The sequence below is a fragment of the Mchenga conophoros genome, linkage group LG8 (assembly GCF_057382185.1).
Source record: "Mchenga conophoros isolate Kocher_MC1m ecotype Shallow Benthic linkage group LG8, M_conophoros_male_GT1.1, whole genome shotgun sequence".
Lineage (NCBI taxonomy): Eukaryota > Metazoa > Chordata > Actinopteri > Cichliformes > Cichlidae > Mchenga > Mchenga conophoros.
In genome coordinates, this window is record NC_140533.1 from 18,039,029 (window position 1) to 18,055,607 (window position 16,579).

At 42.3% G+C, this 16,579-nt stretch overlaps 2 protein-coding genes and 1 non-coding gene across 3 annotated transcripts; 1 reads left to right on the forward strand and 2 right to left on the reverse strand.

Moving 5' to 3' along the window:
• Window positions 1-389: 389 nt before the first annotated feature.
• On the reverse strand, window positions 390-8,191 carry LOC146568561 (7-methylguanosine phosphate-specific 5'-nucleotidase-like). The gene is made up of 11 exons (XM_085284659.1): window positions 8,010-8,191; window positions 6,548-6,622; window positions 6,212-6,310; window positions 5,574-5,643; window positions 5,411-5,457; window positions 5,219-5,304; window positions 4,980-5,069; window positions 4,431-4,593; window positions 1,676-1,876; window positions 1,502-1,590; window positions 390-628 (listed from the first exon to the last, which is right to left on the reverse strand). Exons 1-11 carry the CDS (start codon window positions 8,010-8,012, stop codon window positions 391-393), a joined length of 1,161 nt encoding a protein of 386 aa, XP_085140785.1. The 5' UTR covers window positions 8,013-8,191; the 3' UTR covers window position 390.
• A 1,272-nt stretch (window positions 8,192-9,463) lies between these two features.
• On the reverse strand, window positions 9,464-15,950 carry klhl11 (kelch-like family member 11). The gene is made up of 2 exons (XM_085284660.1): window positions 14,204-15,950; window positions 9,464-12,127 (listed from the first exon to the last, which is right to left on the reverse strand). Exons 1-2 carry the CDS (start codon window positions 14,761-14,763, stop codon window positions 10,543-10,545), a joined length of 2,145 nt encoding a protein of 714 aa, XP_085140786.1. The 5' UTR covers window positions 14,764-15,950; the 3' UTR covers window positions 9,464-10,542.
• trnal-cag (transfer RNA leucine (anticodon CAG)) lies at window positions 12,968-13,050 on the forward strand. Its single transcript has one exon. It is a non-coding gene; the product is annotated as a tRNA-Leu (tRNA).
• Window positions 15,951-16,579: the final 629 nt, after the last annotated feature.

Consider the following 16,579-nt stretch of genomic DNA (forward strand, 5'->3'; position numbering starts at 1 on the left):
AGAAAACAGTAAAAACGTTGTTTGAAAAGCACCAGCATACGTGTTAAGACTAAAATGCACCGATTTAGTTTCAATTTCTTGCAAACTATTGTTAACAATTTAAAAATATATATTAATAAAGGAGTTATTAGACACCTAATAGAAAGAAATGCTACAGCAGGACTGATTCACAACATAAAACTGCATTTGTTGTTATTATTAGACTTACAGGGTCTTATTATTGCTTTATGATAGTTAATAAGCATAGAAAATCAAGAGGAAATCCTTTTTGTCTTTGGATTTAAGAAAAAGAATATACAGTACATTTAAATATAAACGCTTGCTAGTCCATGTACATCTTCTTATCTTTGAGCACGATATGTTTGAGAAAGCTCAACAAGCTTACTGCATTTAACATACAGCAACAACCCGCTGTGAAGTACTGCCATAGCATAGCAGGATTAATGTGTCTGTGTCCACTGTCACAGACCCAAAACGTTTAAAACACAGAGGTAAAAGGCTGTTCGCTGCACTGTCATAGCGGCATGCTATGAAGAAACTCATGTGCACAGTATGTTTAGACTTGAACTTCAAGTACTCACAGCGTACACAAAGGTAACACGCAGTACACATAAAACACAGCTTCTTCCTAAAAAAACAAATAAATCACAGGGTAATTATTAGGATTGAAAAACAGGCTGCCTGGACTTATTTTGTAACTTTAGATGTAAAATTTAAAAAAAAAAAATTCTTATCTTTCAGGAATCATTTGAATTTTCTATATCCCAATTTTCTGTATCCCAACATGACTGAGGAATTGCGGTAATGTGAAGTGCTGTCTGTGTTCAGACCAAATATCCCAGTGTAATCTGTCTTCTCGTCTTTCTGGCACAGTCTGAATTTTGTCTCTAGCACAAATGGTTACAAAGTTAGTCATTTAAAGAACACTTGTAAAATGGGCTGGCAGGCTAATGGTTCAGACTGATTTTTCTTTTTGTTGTTGTTTTTACCCGCAGGGCAGCCTGCAAATAAAAACAGGATGTGCTGATAAAGCGGATCGTTTGGATCCTGTGGGTTATGGAGTTAGCACCTCAGTGGATTGGGATCTTGGGTGTTTGTAGGCTTGGTTCTTGAGTGGAGTGTTTAGTGGAGTGCATAGTCCTGCTCTGAGAATGCGGAGTCCTGTGTTATCAACTTCACCTGTCTGTGGTTTTAATGTTCTGGCAGCTCGGTGAGTTAAGCTGAGGTAACACGTGGCCAGTTAGATGCAACACTAGAAAACAGTTTGAATCGGAGCCCAGCCCGTGCCTGTGAAACCAGAACGGTACGTTTTTAAACATCTGCACCGCGTTACAGTGAACACGGGTCCAGAGAGTGATTCAATATGTTCAAATATTCAGTCATGAGGTCAGTGAGGCTGTGAGATTGTCCAGCATGCGACAGGGTGAATGCAGTAAATGAGGTAATCCGTGCATTTTTCAGTCCGGATCCTTACTTGTTGTCTCTCGACGAGGTAATGTACCTGAGGATGGCGTTTGGAACGTCCATCGTCTCGTCCTTCACCAGGACGATGTCGAAAGAGTTGATGTAAGACTCCTTCCTCTCCTCCACCTGAAACACCAAACAGACAAGTGAGCTTTTAAAACTGATCCGTGTCGAAGTAACAAATCCCAGGACAGCACTACACCGGTCTGACCTGGTCGTTGAGGAAGCCAACGGTGAGGACGTTCTGGGGCTCAGAGACCCCGTCGGCCATGGTCAGATCTCCCAGTGAGTCTCCTAGCAGCAGCACGTTGGGTCGACCCCGCAGCTCTCCGAGGCCGGCTGCATGTGACAGAGCGCCTTCTCGCTTGTTAAAGGTGTGAATCAGTTGACCTTTAAAGGCTTGCAGCACCCCCTTAATAGCAAGAAATGCTGCGTTACAATAAGGTAAGTAAGCTATCACACATCTATTCAAAAGACCAATACAACAAAGATGCATGACAGCTCATGACAACAGTTACAGAGGAAGGCTGGGAAATGAATAACTTGACCAGCAAGATAGACGACCACCTTGCAAGTGTGAATTTGGACTTTTATAAAGGTATGAAATGTGCTAAAAATGCAAAACAAGAGAATTCAAGACACTTCTTCTTCTTCACTTCCTCCCACCATCGACTCACTTCAGTTTGCTTACCGGACTAATCGTTCCACAGACGATGCCATATCTCACCTGCTCCACACACCCCTGAGTCACCTGGACACTGGCAGAGGGAATTATGTTAGGATGCTGTTCGTGGACTACAGTTCAGCATTCAACACAATAATTCCCTCTAAGCTTTTCACCAAGTTGACGGATCTAGGACTCAGCTCATCACTGTGTCAGTGGATCCTCAACTTCCTCACAGACAGACCCCAATCAGTGAGGGTAGGAAAACAAGTCTCCCCCTCCATCTCACTCAGCACTGGAGTGCCTCAGGGCTGTGTTTTAAGCCCCCTGCTGTACTCACTGTACACTTATGACTGTGTAGCCACATCCGACACCACCTCCATTGTCAAGTTTGCTGACGACACTGCTGTTGTGGGCCTGATCTCCGACAACATCGAGACGGCCTACCTGGAGGAGATTAGGAACCTGGAGACCTGGTGCCAGGAGAATAACCTCCTCCTAAACATCAGCAAGACTAAGGAGCTGATCGTGGACTTCACTACAAAGCAGGCGAGGAATTACAAACCCCTCATCATCAGTGGCACGCCAGTGGAGAGAGTGGACAGTTTCCGATACCTGGGTGTCCACATCACTCAGGACCTGTCATGGTCCTGTCACATCAACACCCTGGTTAAGAAAGCCCGTCAGCGTCTCTTCTTCCTCAGAAGACTTAGAGACTTCCATCTGCCACTGAAGGTGCTCAAGAACTTCTACTCCTGCACCATCGAGAGCGTCCTGACGTCAAACATCTGCACCTGGTTTGGGAACAGCACCAAGCAGGACAGACGAGATCTGCAAAGGGTGGTGCGCTCGGCAGAACGCATCATTCAATCAGAGCTCCCTGACCTGCTGTCCATCTACACCAAGCGGTGCAAGTCCAAAGCTAGGAAGATTATGATGGACCTCTCCCATCCCAACAATGGACTCTTCTCACTGTTGAGGTCTGGGAAGCGCTTCCGCTCCCTTAAGGCCAAAACAGAGAGAATGAGGAGGAGCTTCTTCCCCCAGGCTATTCGGGCCCTGAACCAGGTGTAGGACTGGACTCTCCCAAACACGTCACTATAAGACTGGACTCTCACACACGTCACCACACGCACCACCACACATTTCCTATAATCCTATAATTCCTATAATTTATAATCCTTATCTTTATAATCTCTTCTGCTATTTTCACATTCTTTACTGTAAATTCCTAAGTTAATTTGTAAATTTTTGTAGTAAATTGTAAATATTGTAAAACTTTTCTTCTGTCATTTAATGGTCGGGCATTGTACAGCTACAAGCATTTCACCCCCATGTCATACTGTGTATGGTTGTGTGTGTGTGTGACAAATAAAATTTGAATTTGAATTTGAATTATAGTAAATTATTGTACAACTGTAGTTTGCTTAATTGCACAGCACTGGCTGGATCCAACTTCAGCAAGCATTTAGCAAAAAGCAGAGCGAAACTTGAACATGAATGTACTGACTACACGTAACAGTTGAGAAATATGACACGTTTTTCAGTAAAAAGTAAGAAACACAGAAAGGATCCTTTCTAAAAAGCTGTAACAGTTTCTTTCTTTGTAAGGAAAATTTGTACAAAAAACAAAACAAAAACTGAAAATTCCTTTCAAAAAACTACGTGGCAGGTGGTTCAACTAACCAGGTGTGTATTGTCACACCTCTCAAACGTATCCAACTGCAAACTTACTTGCCAGTAATTCCTCGTGCGATGCTGGTTCGTCTAAACTGACTAGTTTGGCTAGAAGCTTAAAGCTTTTAAACCTGGCAAAATGATTCTTTTTTTTAAGCTTGTGATCCAAGCTTTTACATCCATTGTACTGAACCAGTCAATCAAACTACATGCAGTTCAAGGTGTTTCACAGACGACTGACAAACTGATGATGAGACTTTACAAGATGTGACAGAAGTCAGCTAACGTGCAAAAATAAGCAATTATAAGAGCATAGATTTAAGAAAATATTAATAATAAATCTTATATTTCCTGCATGCCTATTAATGCATGATGATTAATGTTTATTAGAGAAGTTAAAAGGAAAACAATGTGCGTGAAAAGCTTTTGTTAAATATAAAGACAAGTTTGTTCTTCTCAGTTAGCCGCGAATCATGTTTTGTGTTTAAAAACAAAACAAAAAAACATGGACTTGTGCACTAATATGTATGTAATATATTAGTAATTATATGACGTAAAATTACAAATGTATACAGTCATGTCCATCACATGACACGTGTGTGAGGCTGAGTGTGGTTAAACTCACAGTGTGGTCAAAGTCCATGTAGTTGGAGATGATGTGGACATTTGGATGGAAGACGTGGTTCTGTCGAATCACCTCCTCCAAGACATCACCGACCCCGGCGGAGAGGATCAGCAGAGGGACCTGGTGCTCAGCCAGATGGTCAAAAAATACTTTGTACCCTTCCCTTAAGACAGAAACACACCAAACATGACTAAATTAGACCATGAAACATGAAGAAACACCACAGAGGTTAAATAGAAATGTTTCATATAATCTTTACAGTGTTAAACATTGCTTTTGAAAGTATCTGAAACCCAAACACAGCTGATGTTACTGGTTCCCACCTCATTTTTAATAAGTATTTTCGCCTCTAAATGAATGTTTTCATTGCAGAGCAGCTGTAATGTATTAGCTTTGTTGTGACAGTGTAATAAATTGATTTGTATAGACATCACCTGCCTCGAAGAATATTTTAAATGACAAAAAGCTTCATAACTGTAAACAGAGCTGTAACTGTAAACACATTCTTCTCTGTATAAATCAGTTCTGTGTAATTTGAGCTGTGCGTACCTGAGCATGGCACTGGATTCCTTCACAGCCCGGGCCAGCATGTCTTTTCTGATCTTCTGCTGAATCAGCAGCTCGTGGACTTTTGTCCACCTTTAGAGAGCAGAATAAATACAAGATATCAACCATTTAACAACATACATCAGTGTGTATATAAATTACAATTCACTGTATATTATTCAGTATGCTCTGAGGAGGCACTGGAATCAAATGAGTTAATATCTGACACATTTATTTCTTACCACTCAACCATGAGAGGAAGTTTCTCCTCAGCACTCCGGCTAGCATCGATCTCTATGGGATAATAAGTGTTTAACAGCTCCCTCATCTACACAGAACAACAACAGAACACTCATTAATATTATATCCAATCCACATGGCAACAAACATAGTTAAAGTTAACACATTAACCCATGTGTTTGTAAAGCTCTTACCTTTTTAGTGCAGTCTTCATTAATCAGCAGCCTGTTATCCAAGATGTCTAAAAAGAAGACACAAACAAAAACCACACAGGTAAAACTTGCATTATCCATCCAGTAATTTGTATATACATACTGGAATACATCATGGGAACACTTTCAGTGTCTTTGTGCTCACTGTGAGTGGTGGGAACTCTCTTGCTGTTGTGAGCGAATCTGGTCAGTGTCATGTCAAAGTCTGAGATTACCTGTGAAAACAGCAGACACATAAATGCACAGTTACAGTAGCTCCATGTGCTTTTAGGGAATCACTGTAATTCCACCTCTGTACACCATCATACAGGATTTTAAAATCAAACAATTAAGATGTGATTGAAGTGCAGACCTTCAGCTTTTAGGTATTACATTAAGTGTTTAGGATTTACAGCCATTCTTAGACATAATTCCCCATTTTCAGTAATTGGACAATTGGCAGGTAAGCAGCTTCATGGTCAGGTGAGACCTGTTCCCTTATTATTAAAGGATCTCGAGTTGATTCCAAGTGTTGAACCAAAATAAACCTATGAGTGGAATCGCAAAAACTTTAGAGGTCTACAATCTGGTACGTTCACTTTTTAAGAAAAACTTCATAACATCTCACTAAGTCAAGAACACCTACGGCATAGTGCAAAAGTCTATGATTTTAGCAGTGAAGGCTTTTCGATCCTGTAAGACTCTTGTAGTGAGTTTGCAATCTTCACATAAGAAATCAAAACTCTTCAAATGAGCATTTACAAACGAGTGTTTGTGTGTATAACCTGCACTCAGCGCACTTACCTGCAGGTTTCCTGCACCTGCTCGCTGCATGCAGTGGATCGTTTCCTCCACTCTGCTGCGTTCCCTCATCAGCACCGAGCACTTGGCCAGCTCCGGGATCTGAACAGAAAAGATTCTGGACTTACAATTTACACTCACTATAAATTAAGCTTCTTTTATTTTGCAATGCGGACCCATTTCTACACTGAGGCATTACTCTTTAGTTCAGTGAAAAGCCAACACCCACACACAGGAGGTTATTTATGATAAAAAAAACAAACAAAAGAAAGAAAACTATTTATTTTGCTCCGTATAATTTCAGCCATCACATGGTAATTTTCAGAGGAGCTTCCTCACCTCAGTTTTCGTCAGCTGGTGCCAAATTGCCAGAACGGTCCGCACTGGCGTATAGATCCAGGGAACGTGATATATCTGCAAGCAGAGCCATAAGAGGTTACTTTTACCTAAAACACCTAGTGAGTTACTTTGTTTATGGTTTTGGATAAGATAAAGTGTTTAATTTCTGGAGAAGTCAATCAGTTTATAGTGTACCCAGCGTAGTGGTAAGACTATACGTCTTTGGAGTGGGAGTTGCAAGTTTAATTCCTGCCTGGGGATGTCTGCATCCAGTAAGACACCACAGACATGAGTGAGAGAGATAAATATGAAAGATATTGAAGAGGTAAAACACACATGCTATGGCAAGGGGGAGCCAGGATGACAGATATCATCACCCACTGATGAGAGAAAACTCTACAATTTTCAAAAGTTTTTTTTTAGGCCCAACTTCATAGATAGTATATAAGATACAACAACTTCAAGCCAATAGGATCGCTTCACTCCACCAGGATATACAAAGTGTTGTTCGGAGAGGTGTAGTAGTATGATAACGAAGAGTTACAAGTATCTGGGGATCCCACAGACGAAAGCTGCAACCACTAAGTACCTGCAGAGGGTCATCAGGTATGCTGCTAGGATAATAAGCTGGCCAAAGGAGGAGAGTAGAAGCCAGTGAAATCATGACCCAGAAGGTCCTGACCATCCATGCATGGTATCACCCCAAGTTGAGCACAGTGGACGGTGTATATATCTCAGACAATTAAGAGTAATGAAACAGGTCATTTGTTCCATGGGAGTAGCCTTGCAAGGTTAAGTTGTTTTGACCACATGGTACCCCTTTCGATATTTTATACTTGATGTGAATTAAGCATGCCCTCAGATTTAAACAAACAAACAAACAAACAAACAAATATGCTGAAAGTCAGTCCAAGGCAAAGTGTTTGATATGTGAAGCGAAAATTTCACAGCAGTTTAAACTTTGGACCATACTACCTTTAGACAAAACCGAGATGATGGAGGAGGAAATGTGAGGTGGAAACACCCCTTTGTTCTTAGTCATGCTTCCCACCATCATAGCGCTATTTACTAAACATTGTATTGGAAAGTTGTCATTCGGGCTTATTCATAACAAGCGAACAGTGGCTGCAAGCTGATTTAACCGAGCAGCCCTCAGTTTTAGTAGTCGATAAAACTCCTGTTTTCCTTTCAAGCAGCTCATACACCTTATGTACCTATTTTCTTTCAAAATAAAAGCATAAATTGGGCCTAAATATTGGTTTCCAAACTGCACTTCAGACTGTGGTTACAGCTCATAACCAGCCTGCTGACAATGCCGTACAAATATGAGCTGCATCTGAATGAATAGACTTCTTTTATGCTGCCAGCAAAAACAGGTTATCATAACACAACCGGTTAAACTTTAACAGCCGATTCAGCGACTACCGACGCGATTACGTAACCGCTGACAGTTACAACTTACCATCTTCTCACGGAGAGCTCAGGCGTCAGCGACGTTTTATCGACTATTCAGAGGGACCGTTAAGAGCACATTGTGTTAAAAACGTCTGAATATCTATGTGAAAATATTTCAAAATCAAATTATATGCAGTTTACACTCCGCTGCTGCTTTCAATTGTTTACATTTCTGCTTGTCACAGACATAGAGCTCCCCCGCGTCTACGCCACACTAACCATGGTTCCGACATGCATTTGTTCCTACTTGATGGTGAGGATATACTGAGGGAGCTGTCACAGTACTAGAATTTCACTAGACGAATATCGAGGCCAAGTTATTAATGGTAGAGATACTGTGACGATAGAAGAAAAAATCTTTATATTTTGCTAGGAAAATGGGAAACATATTAGCGATTTATTTATTGAACCATCTGCTGTCTTAGTCAAGCTTTTCTGTAATTTCTTTAAGCAGACATCTGTTGTTTGCCAAGTTATCTGCTATGTGCAGACACATAATTTTTCATCCACTGACTTAGGAACGTTTTTCATAGATCACAGATTCATAGATCATAAATACCATTCCTCTGGAAATGGTCAGGTTCGAGAGCTGGACGGAAGAAGAGTAAAAAAATAAATATAAATTAAAAAAATCAGCCAGCGGCCAGAGAAAATTTCTTCTGAAGGACCTGAGAAGCAAAATATAAAGAAATGAGGGGTGCCTCAAGACTTTTGCTTTACATTTTAAAAAGGTGCAAAATTCTACAATCAAAGTACTTTGATCGCAGGGACTGGATATTAAGAGTTCCTGAAGTGTAAATATAGTTCACTTATAAGAAAAAAAGACTTGAAAGTACATGACAAGTATTTGAGCACTCTTCCATATTTAGAACATTTGGAGATCTTCAGAATAAAAGTGTGCTGTTTTTAGACATTTTACACAAGAGTACACGACAGCTAAATGTGTCACATGTCACACAGGGCGATCGTGGCTCAAGAGTTGGCAGTTTGTCTTGTAATCGGAAGGTTGCCGGTTTGAGCCCCAGCTTGGACAGTCTCGGTCGTTGTGTCCTTGGGCAAGACACTTCACCCACCGCCTACTGGTGATGGCCAGAGGGGCCGGTGGGGCGATATAGCAGCCTCGCTTCTGTCAGTCTGCCCCAGGGCAGCTGTGGCTACAACTGTAGCTTGCCTCCACCAGTGTGTGACTGTGAGAGTGAATGAATAATGGAATTGTGCAGCACTTTGAGGTTCTCGAAAAGCGCTATATAAATGCAATCCATTATTATTACATTTGATCTAAAATTGACCAAACTGGTACAAAAATCTAAACACAGCTTCAAAAATACTGAATGAGTTTCTCTTTATTCACTACACCCAGCATGGTATGTTTGAGGGGGTCACTAAACTCAAAGGAACACTCTTCAGAAGTAAAGCTAACATTCAAGGTCCTTTAATGCAGTAAGAACAATAAATCAATGGTGTCACTAAGGAACAGGTCTTATTTTTATTGGCACAGTGGGGAAATGATAACCATTCACAAAAATAACACATCGTCTTGCTGGTTTAGTGTATTAAGCACATTTAAAAATCTTTCCACAGTGCAATGTTCATATGTGCTTTCATTCACCGAGACAAAAACACTAAACAGATTCTGCCAGAAGCGTAAATGCAGAGCAAACACCAAACAAATCCATTAAAACCCACAAACCAAACATTTTCACAAAGTTACTGCTGTCAGTGGCTGGATCTGTTAGCGGTTGTCCTTGCGATGTGAAATGGGAAAGCGTCGTATTTAAACACAAAATCCGATACTTGGATTATCATTGTGGTATTTAGTCCATCTTTCCAGAAATCGTATATATGAAATAGAGTTTTGTTTTTTTGACCAGCTTAAAATAAATCACACACACACATCCAAAGTCAAGCTGTCGCACAGCGTGTGCTTTTTGTCAACATTCAGTCCTTGCTACGAAATTGTGATTGTCTGTTTAGGCACAGAGTATACGATCATCACTATTCCAATGCATACTGTGCAAAAAAAACCCTCAATGACAACAACGGAAAGGAAAGCAAACAGTTAAAGCAGCTGATACTTCTTTTCTAAGTTAGCTATTGAATTAGTTTTTGTAATTCATGATTTCCTTCTAACATACATCACAATAAATAGACATCGTTTACTTTGCCAAGTATGCTTCCTGACACAAAGTTTTCTCATGACAGTTTTGTTGTTTTTGTTTTGCACACACAGGAAACATTGACATCCTTTATCTAAGATGCTAACAAAGGCCGCGGTTTAAAAAGCTGAGCTGTGATTTGTTTCGCAAACAAAACCAACAGCAGTCTTATTTGCTGGCATGATAGAAAGTAAGGCATGAGGCCAAAAATGATTAGACTCATTGCTTCCTTCACTGCAAACCCGCTTCAAGAAAAAATGGCGCAAACATTTCACCTCAATTAAGGTAAAATAAAATAAAATAACTGAAACAAAGTCTTGAGATGACAGCAAGGCATTTATCAGCAGATGAAGTGCTAATGACTTAAAGCAGAATATCTGATTCTTAACATTCAATCTGAGACTGCATTTGCCTCCGCAGGCTGAGGGTGCGCCGATGGAGCTGCTGCATCTGTTGCATGCGGTCTCGCTGGCGAGCCAGGTTGTGGGGGACGGGGTAACGCTGGGAGCCATAGAGGTACTGGTACGGGATGCGAACGTGGCAGGCCGCCGCACGGCAGCGTGGCTGGGGCAAGGGCGGCAGCAGCATCCAGCGCTTCCTCTTGGCGCAGTAGCGGTAGGCCTCCTTGCGGTACTGCTTTTCTACGTGGTTGCTGTTCCTCCACCCGCCAATGATGAAGATGTCTTCACCCAGGTAGCAAATGGCTGCGCCCTCCAGGCTGAGGACCTCTGACGGGAGGCTGTCGAGGATGTCCTCTGAGATGTTTCTGCTTATTTTCTGCTGGGCGGCCTCATGTGTTACCGTGTAGTTCTTGGGGCAACAGGAAGCTGTGTGATAGAAGTTGCTGGATGCAACAGCCATTTGAAAACTACAATAGGTATCAATAAGCGGTAACGAGTCCACTTCCTGCCACTTGCGGCTTTCTGTATCGTAGCAGGTGGTCACCGTGCTCAGCCCATCATCGCTGTCTATATCTACGGGGGTCCTGGCCATTACGTACACATAGCGATCCTCCACGCTCACTGTTTTTACATCTCGCAGGATCTTTGGCGCTGGCTCCAGATTGAGCCACATGTCCTGCTCAGGTTCATAAATGGAGACATCCTTGAAACCTGGACTGAAGTTGCCATGGCCGCCGATGATGTAGAGTGTGTCTTTGATGCACGTGAGGCCAAACGAATGCTTGCGTGTGGTCAGGCTGCTGACCGACTCCCAGCAGTTAAGGTTAGGATTGTAGCGCTCCACCATCTTGGCGAAGCTGGGCTCCATTGAGCCCGCCACATAAAGGTGATTCTCGGTGACAGCAATAGCATGTCCATCGAGGTGGTTGTGGATGTGTGGCAAACTGACCCAGCGATCCTCAGCAACAAAGTAGCCCACACATTCGCTCAAATAATCTCCTCCTTCCGAAACACCACCCACTACCATGATCACATCCATGTTCTGACCATATCGAGGCTGGATCGTCGCCTCGTAGGAGTCACCGAGATCTGAATCAGCCTTCTTGGGGCTCTCATAACGAACAGCGTGGACCTCGAGCGCACTGGACACCAGCTCCAGACAAGCCGCGCTGTTTGCCACTAAGGGCTCCTTCCTCACGACACGCGTCAGGTAAGTAGGAGCGATCTGTGGCAGCCTTAAAAGTTTGAACAGGTCCTCAAAATGCTTCTCTCGCTCCTCTGGGTTGTGGTGGACCCATTTCACGATTGCCTCAAACAACTCCTGCTCAGACTCCACAGTGATTTCTGCATCACACAGCCAGTCTCGCACCAAGTGAAAGGGCAGTGTGAAGAATTCCTCGTTGTGAATGACTTTGTGAAAGTTTCTCCTGATCGTCTCGGCGGCTCTCTGAGCGAGCTGGTTCAGCGTGTACATGTGTGCAAGGCTGTGCACGGCTACGCAGTTGGACATGCTCAACTTCCTCATCAGGAACTCTCCGCAGAAGGTCTTCAGCTGCCCCAGCAGAAACCTGACAGAGTGAGATATCAAAGTTACAGCATACGAAAAATGTTATATTTCCTTGCCACATTAACTTATTATTAATCTCTGGCTCTCTTCCACAATGTGTCTTTTATCCCGTCTTCCTCCCACCACCTCCCAACCGGTCGTGGCAGATAGCTGCCCGTTCCCGTTCTTCCTGCTATAAAAGAGAATTTTTCTTTCCCACTGTCACCAAGTGCTTACTTAAAGAGGATCCTTTGATTGTTGTGGTTTTCTCTGTATTATTTTAGGCTCTTTACTTTACAATACAAAGTGCCTCGAGGCGATTGTTGTTATGATTTGGTGTATAAATAAAAGTGAATTGAATTTCATTGACGGTGGGAGGAAGCCGGAGTACCCGGAGGGAACCCACGCAGACACGGGGAGAACATGCGAACTCCACACAGAAAGACCCCGGCCTGATGGTGGAATTGAACTCAGGACCTTCTTGCTGTGCGGCAACAGTGCTAACCACCGTGCCACCGTGCTGCATGTCCAAAGACATGCAGTTTGTGGGGATAGGTTAATTGGATAATCCAAATTGCCACTAGGTGTGAATGTGAGTATGAATGGTTGTCTGTCCTTGTGTGTTAGCCCTGCGACAGACTGGCGACCTGTCCATGGTGTACCCCGCCTCTCGCCCTATGACAGCTGGGATTGGCTCCAGCACCCCCCACGACCCTGAAAAGGATAAGCGGTAGCGAATGGATGGATGAATTTCATTGAATTAATTAAAAAATACTGACTCTCTATGTAAAGCATTTTATGACAGTATAAAAATTTGCACAGGCAATAAAATCTGTGGGTTGAACGAGAATAACTCTTAAGTGTCAGGATGGCTGAGTGGTCTAAGGCGCTACGTTCAGGTCGCAGTCTCCTCTGGAGGCGTGGGTTCAAATCCCACTCCTGACAAGCAAGTGTAACAATCAAAGATAATAGTTTAAGTCCTGACTTGTGATGGAAGCACTTTGAATAGAAAGGTGTGGTCTAATTACTCAGCACTATTGGATCAAACCACACCTGCAACTTTAAACTCAAGCTTCATGCCTGTGGAGTTCTGTGAATGTATCTTAAATTATTTTTTGTTAGATAGCAATATGACAACCTGTTCAAACAGCCTCGCTGAGACAGACTCCCAGGATAAAATCAATACCACGATACACTGTTCTATTCAGCTGTCTGGTAAGCTATAACACAGCGCCAAGGAGCCACCATAAACCACATCAGGACCTTGAAACTGAAGCAGATAACAAAATTAAGCCAATAGTTCTTTTACAATGATGATTTTTGTAATCTGAAGGTTAAAAATTGTTACATTTACATTTTTTGTGGATATAATAGCTCTAATGAAGAGTAAATAATAATAGCAAAGATGTAACCACGCAAGCTGCCACACCCTTACAAGTCCATCGACATAGGAGTTGTCAACCATGCAACTTCCAAACACTTAACCCTGATAATGACAGTAATAATATGTCCACCACACCCGAAGGCCAAAAAACAGTGCAAGAGATGCTTGTGTGGACCACATCTACTATAAAGAGATAAGCTGGTTTCTTGCTTTTCCTCTTAATGAAACAGAATTTAATTTGTCATCTATTACTGAGCAAAATGCCAAAACTCACATCCAGCTTCACGAGAATGATTGTTACTAATTTTCTTGACCCTCTATTATAACAAACTGCTGTATATATCCGCTTATTGGTTGTACAAAACAAATTTAAATATATCAGTTTGATCCTTGTTTTGTTTTTTGTTTTATTTTTTAGGGAAAATTTCAAATCAATCAATCCATCCATCCATTAATCTATTTTCTTCCGCTTTTCTAATTCAGGGTCGCAGTTTGTGGAGCCTATTAGATACTCCTCTGTTGATGAGAACTGGGTCGTTGTTTGCCCCCTCACTGGACGTCAGTTTTTAATATGACCCTGCTAACTAATTCTTGTAATGACAGCATACAAAGTCACGCCACCTGGTGTGACTTACATACTTCCGCATATAAGCAAAGTGAAATCCACAATCTGATTCACCTGCGGAATAATTTAAAAATAAATGAATAAATCACCTGTCTGCAAGTTCCAACACTTCATGCACATTGGCAGTGGTCACCCTGACTTCTCCCGTGTACATGAACTGTACGACACTTTCCACAGTGTCTGTGTCGGGTCTCGTGCCCGAGCTCCACTCCTTTAGCTCCACTCGCCCGGATCGGGACTCTGAAAACTGTCCGGACAGCAGCAGCATGAAGTACTGCGACGCCGCGGATAAAACCGAGCGGTGCGCGGATACCGTCTGGACCCCGGGCACGGCTCCCGAGCTGAACACCAGAGTCACGTCGCAGAACAGCCCGGCTTTCCTCTGCTCGTTCTGCCGCCGGGAGAGCTCCGAGCAGTAGGCCGAACAGGTGAACTCCTCGGCCTCCTCAGGTTCGCCGTCACCTGTTAGCGCTCCTTGCACCGCCCCGCCGCTGGTGCTGTTGCTGCGGCCACGCTCCTCCGTATCCTCCGCTGCTGCTGCCATACCGCACGGGGTGATACTCAGAGGCAAATGACAGCTCCGAACTATCTTCGGGAATAACTCACAGGTGTACCCAACACATGTAAACAAGCATTCGGAGACTGACATGCATGCGCTGCGTTCAGAGGCTTGGTGAGAAAACAGGAGCGCTCACTTCCGTCTTCAGGAATATTCCAAAGGTGCGGTGATTTTTAGCTGGCTGTCAGGGAGAGGTCCTCAGATTCAAGCTAACACATCCACATCTCTGACGCAAACCGTGCAATGTGTGACGTATTTAATTGATGTGGCGTTATAACGTATTGAAGGGTCTTTATTTATTTTTATTTTTTCAAGATAAGTTTACCTTTGTTTAAGGCTGTTGCGCGCATGCGTGTTGCCCGTTATCCGTCTGCCGGTGATGTGCACTTTGGCATCTTGTGATGAGGTAACATCAGGGTCATAACTGTATAACGCTTTAAACTGGTAATAAGAATTCATGCCTGAGTTAGGCTATACATGGATGATAAAATAATAAAACTGTGTTTCAGCTTGAGTAACAACAAAACCAGGTTTTTATAGTTAACGAGATGGTGGAAAAAACATTTTGGTTAACTAAAACTAGTCTTTGGGGTTGGGGATAACTGAATCGTTTCAGTGAACCTGGAATAAATAAAGTCAAATAAAAATACAGAGGAAATTTCCTCAGTTTAAGTATCTGTTTCTAAATTGTAGCACAACCTGCCTGATGGAAGTGTTTGAGATTTTGCAAAATCTTGCCTCTGACATATGCTCTCCATACACTAATAATTAAAAGGTCTAAAACTAACACTGAAGCAAATAAAACTAAACATTTTCAAACAACGAAAACTAATCTAAAATACGAAAATACACTCTGGAAACTAACTGACGCTAAACTGAAATGAAATCTAAAGAGTCCAAATGAAAAAACAAACAAACAAACAAACCTACAGTCACTGCAGAAAAAACAAGTGTCTGTGCACCCAAAAGTAAAATTGTGTCTTTTTTTCATTTAGTTGACCCAAGTCAGACAAACATATCTAATTAAACAAAGTGAATTCTGTATGTGCCCCTCCCTTAAAAATAAAAGCCCACACAGTCTGCTTACTGAGAAGGTGTTATCGCCTCAAGGAAAAACTAACTGGTGCAAATTATTCCTGGGTCTTAGAAACAAATTATTTAAAAAAGGATGGAAATTCAGGATTATTTCCATCACTTTCCCTCGGAGAGATCATAACATGCAGCAGTGACAGAAGTGAAAAAGAATCCAAGGGTAACAGCAAAATCACACCTTTGCATTGACCATGACAAAAGTGAGAGGAACACAAATCATTAATCAACTGTGAATTTATTTATTATTATTATTTTTTTTATTTATTTTATATATATATATATATATATATATATATATATTTATTTATTTATTTATTTATTTATTTATTTTTTTTTCCCCCCTCTTGCCTTGCGAAAGGTCGTTATCCTGGCGGGTGGATTGTTTGAGAGGCATCTCTGCACCTGGGGTCTCATCTGGTGTGATAAACCCCAGCCTCTATGGATCTTATGCTCAGAGCTTGTTCATCCACTGCCATGATTAGTGCCTCTGTGCTGTCTTTCAGTCCAGCCACTGGTAGGATTTCTTGATGTAAGGTGCAGGGGCCTGTCCTTCCATGATGGTTTCTCTTCCTGGAGCTTTTCTTTCTTGGGTTTCTGTCGCCTGAGGTATTCACCAAGCACACGGTTGCTTGTGGCCATCTTCTTGATGTATTCATGGATGTTCGTTGTCTCATCCTGGACAGTGGTTCTGACACTCAGTAGTCCCTGGCTTCCTTCTTTCCGCTTACTGTACAGTCACAGGGTGCTGGATTTGGGGTGAAACCCTCCATGCATGGTCAGTACATTTCCTGTCTTGATGTCTGTGCCTTCCATT

What these genes read in the sequence shown, in the direction of transcription:
- LOC146568561 (XM_085284659.1), bottom strand. An exon ending in ATGAAGACTGCACTAAAAAG is followed by an intron (nt 5,305 to 5,410) that starts GTAAGAGCTTTA and finishes TGTTCTGTGTAG; the next exon opens with ATGAGGGAGCTGTTAAACAC. An exon ending in GTTCCAAACGCCATCCTCAG is followed by an intron (nt 629 to 1,501) that starts GTACATTACCTC and finishes TTGTTTTTTTAG; the next exon opens with GAAGAAGCTGTGTTTTATGT.
- klhl11 (XM_085284660.1), bottom strand. Translation starts at nt 14,763, where the DNA reads ATGTCAGTCTCCGAATGCTTGTTTACATGTGTTGGGTACACCTGTGAG. An exon ending in GTGTTGGAACTTGCAGACAG is followed by an intron (nt 12,128 to 14,203) that starts GTGATTTATTCA and finishes TCACTCTGTCAG; the next exon opens with GTTTCTGCTGGGGCAGCTGA.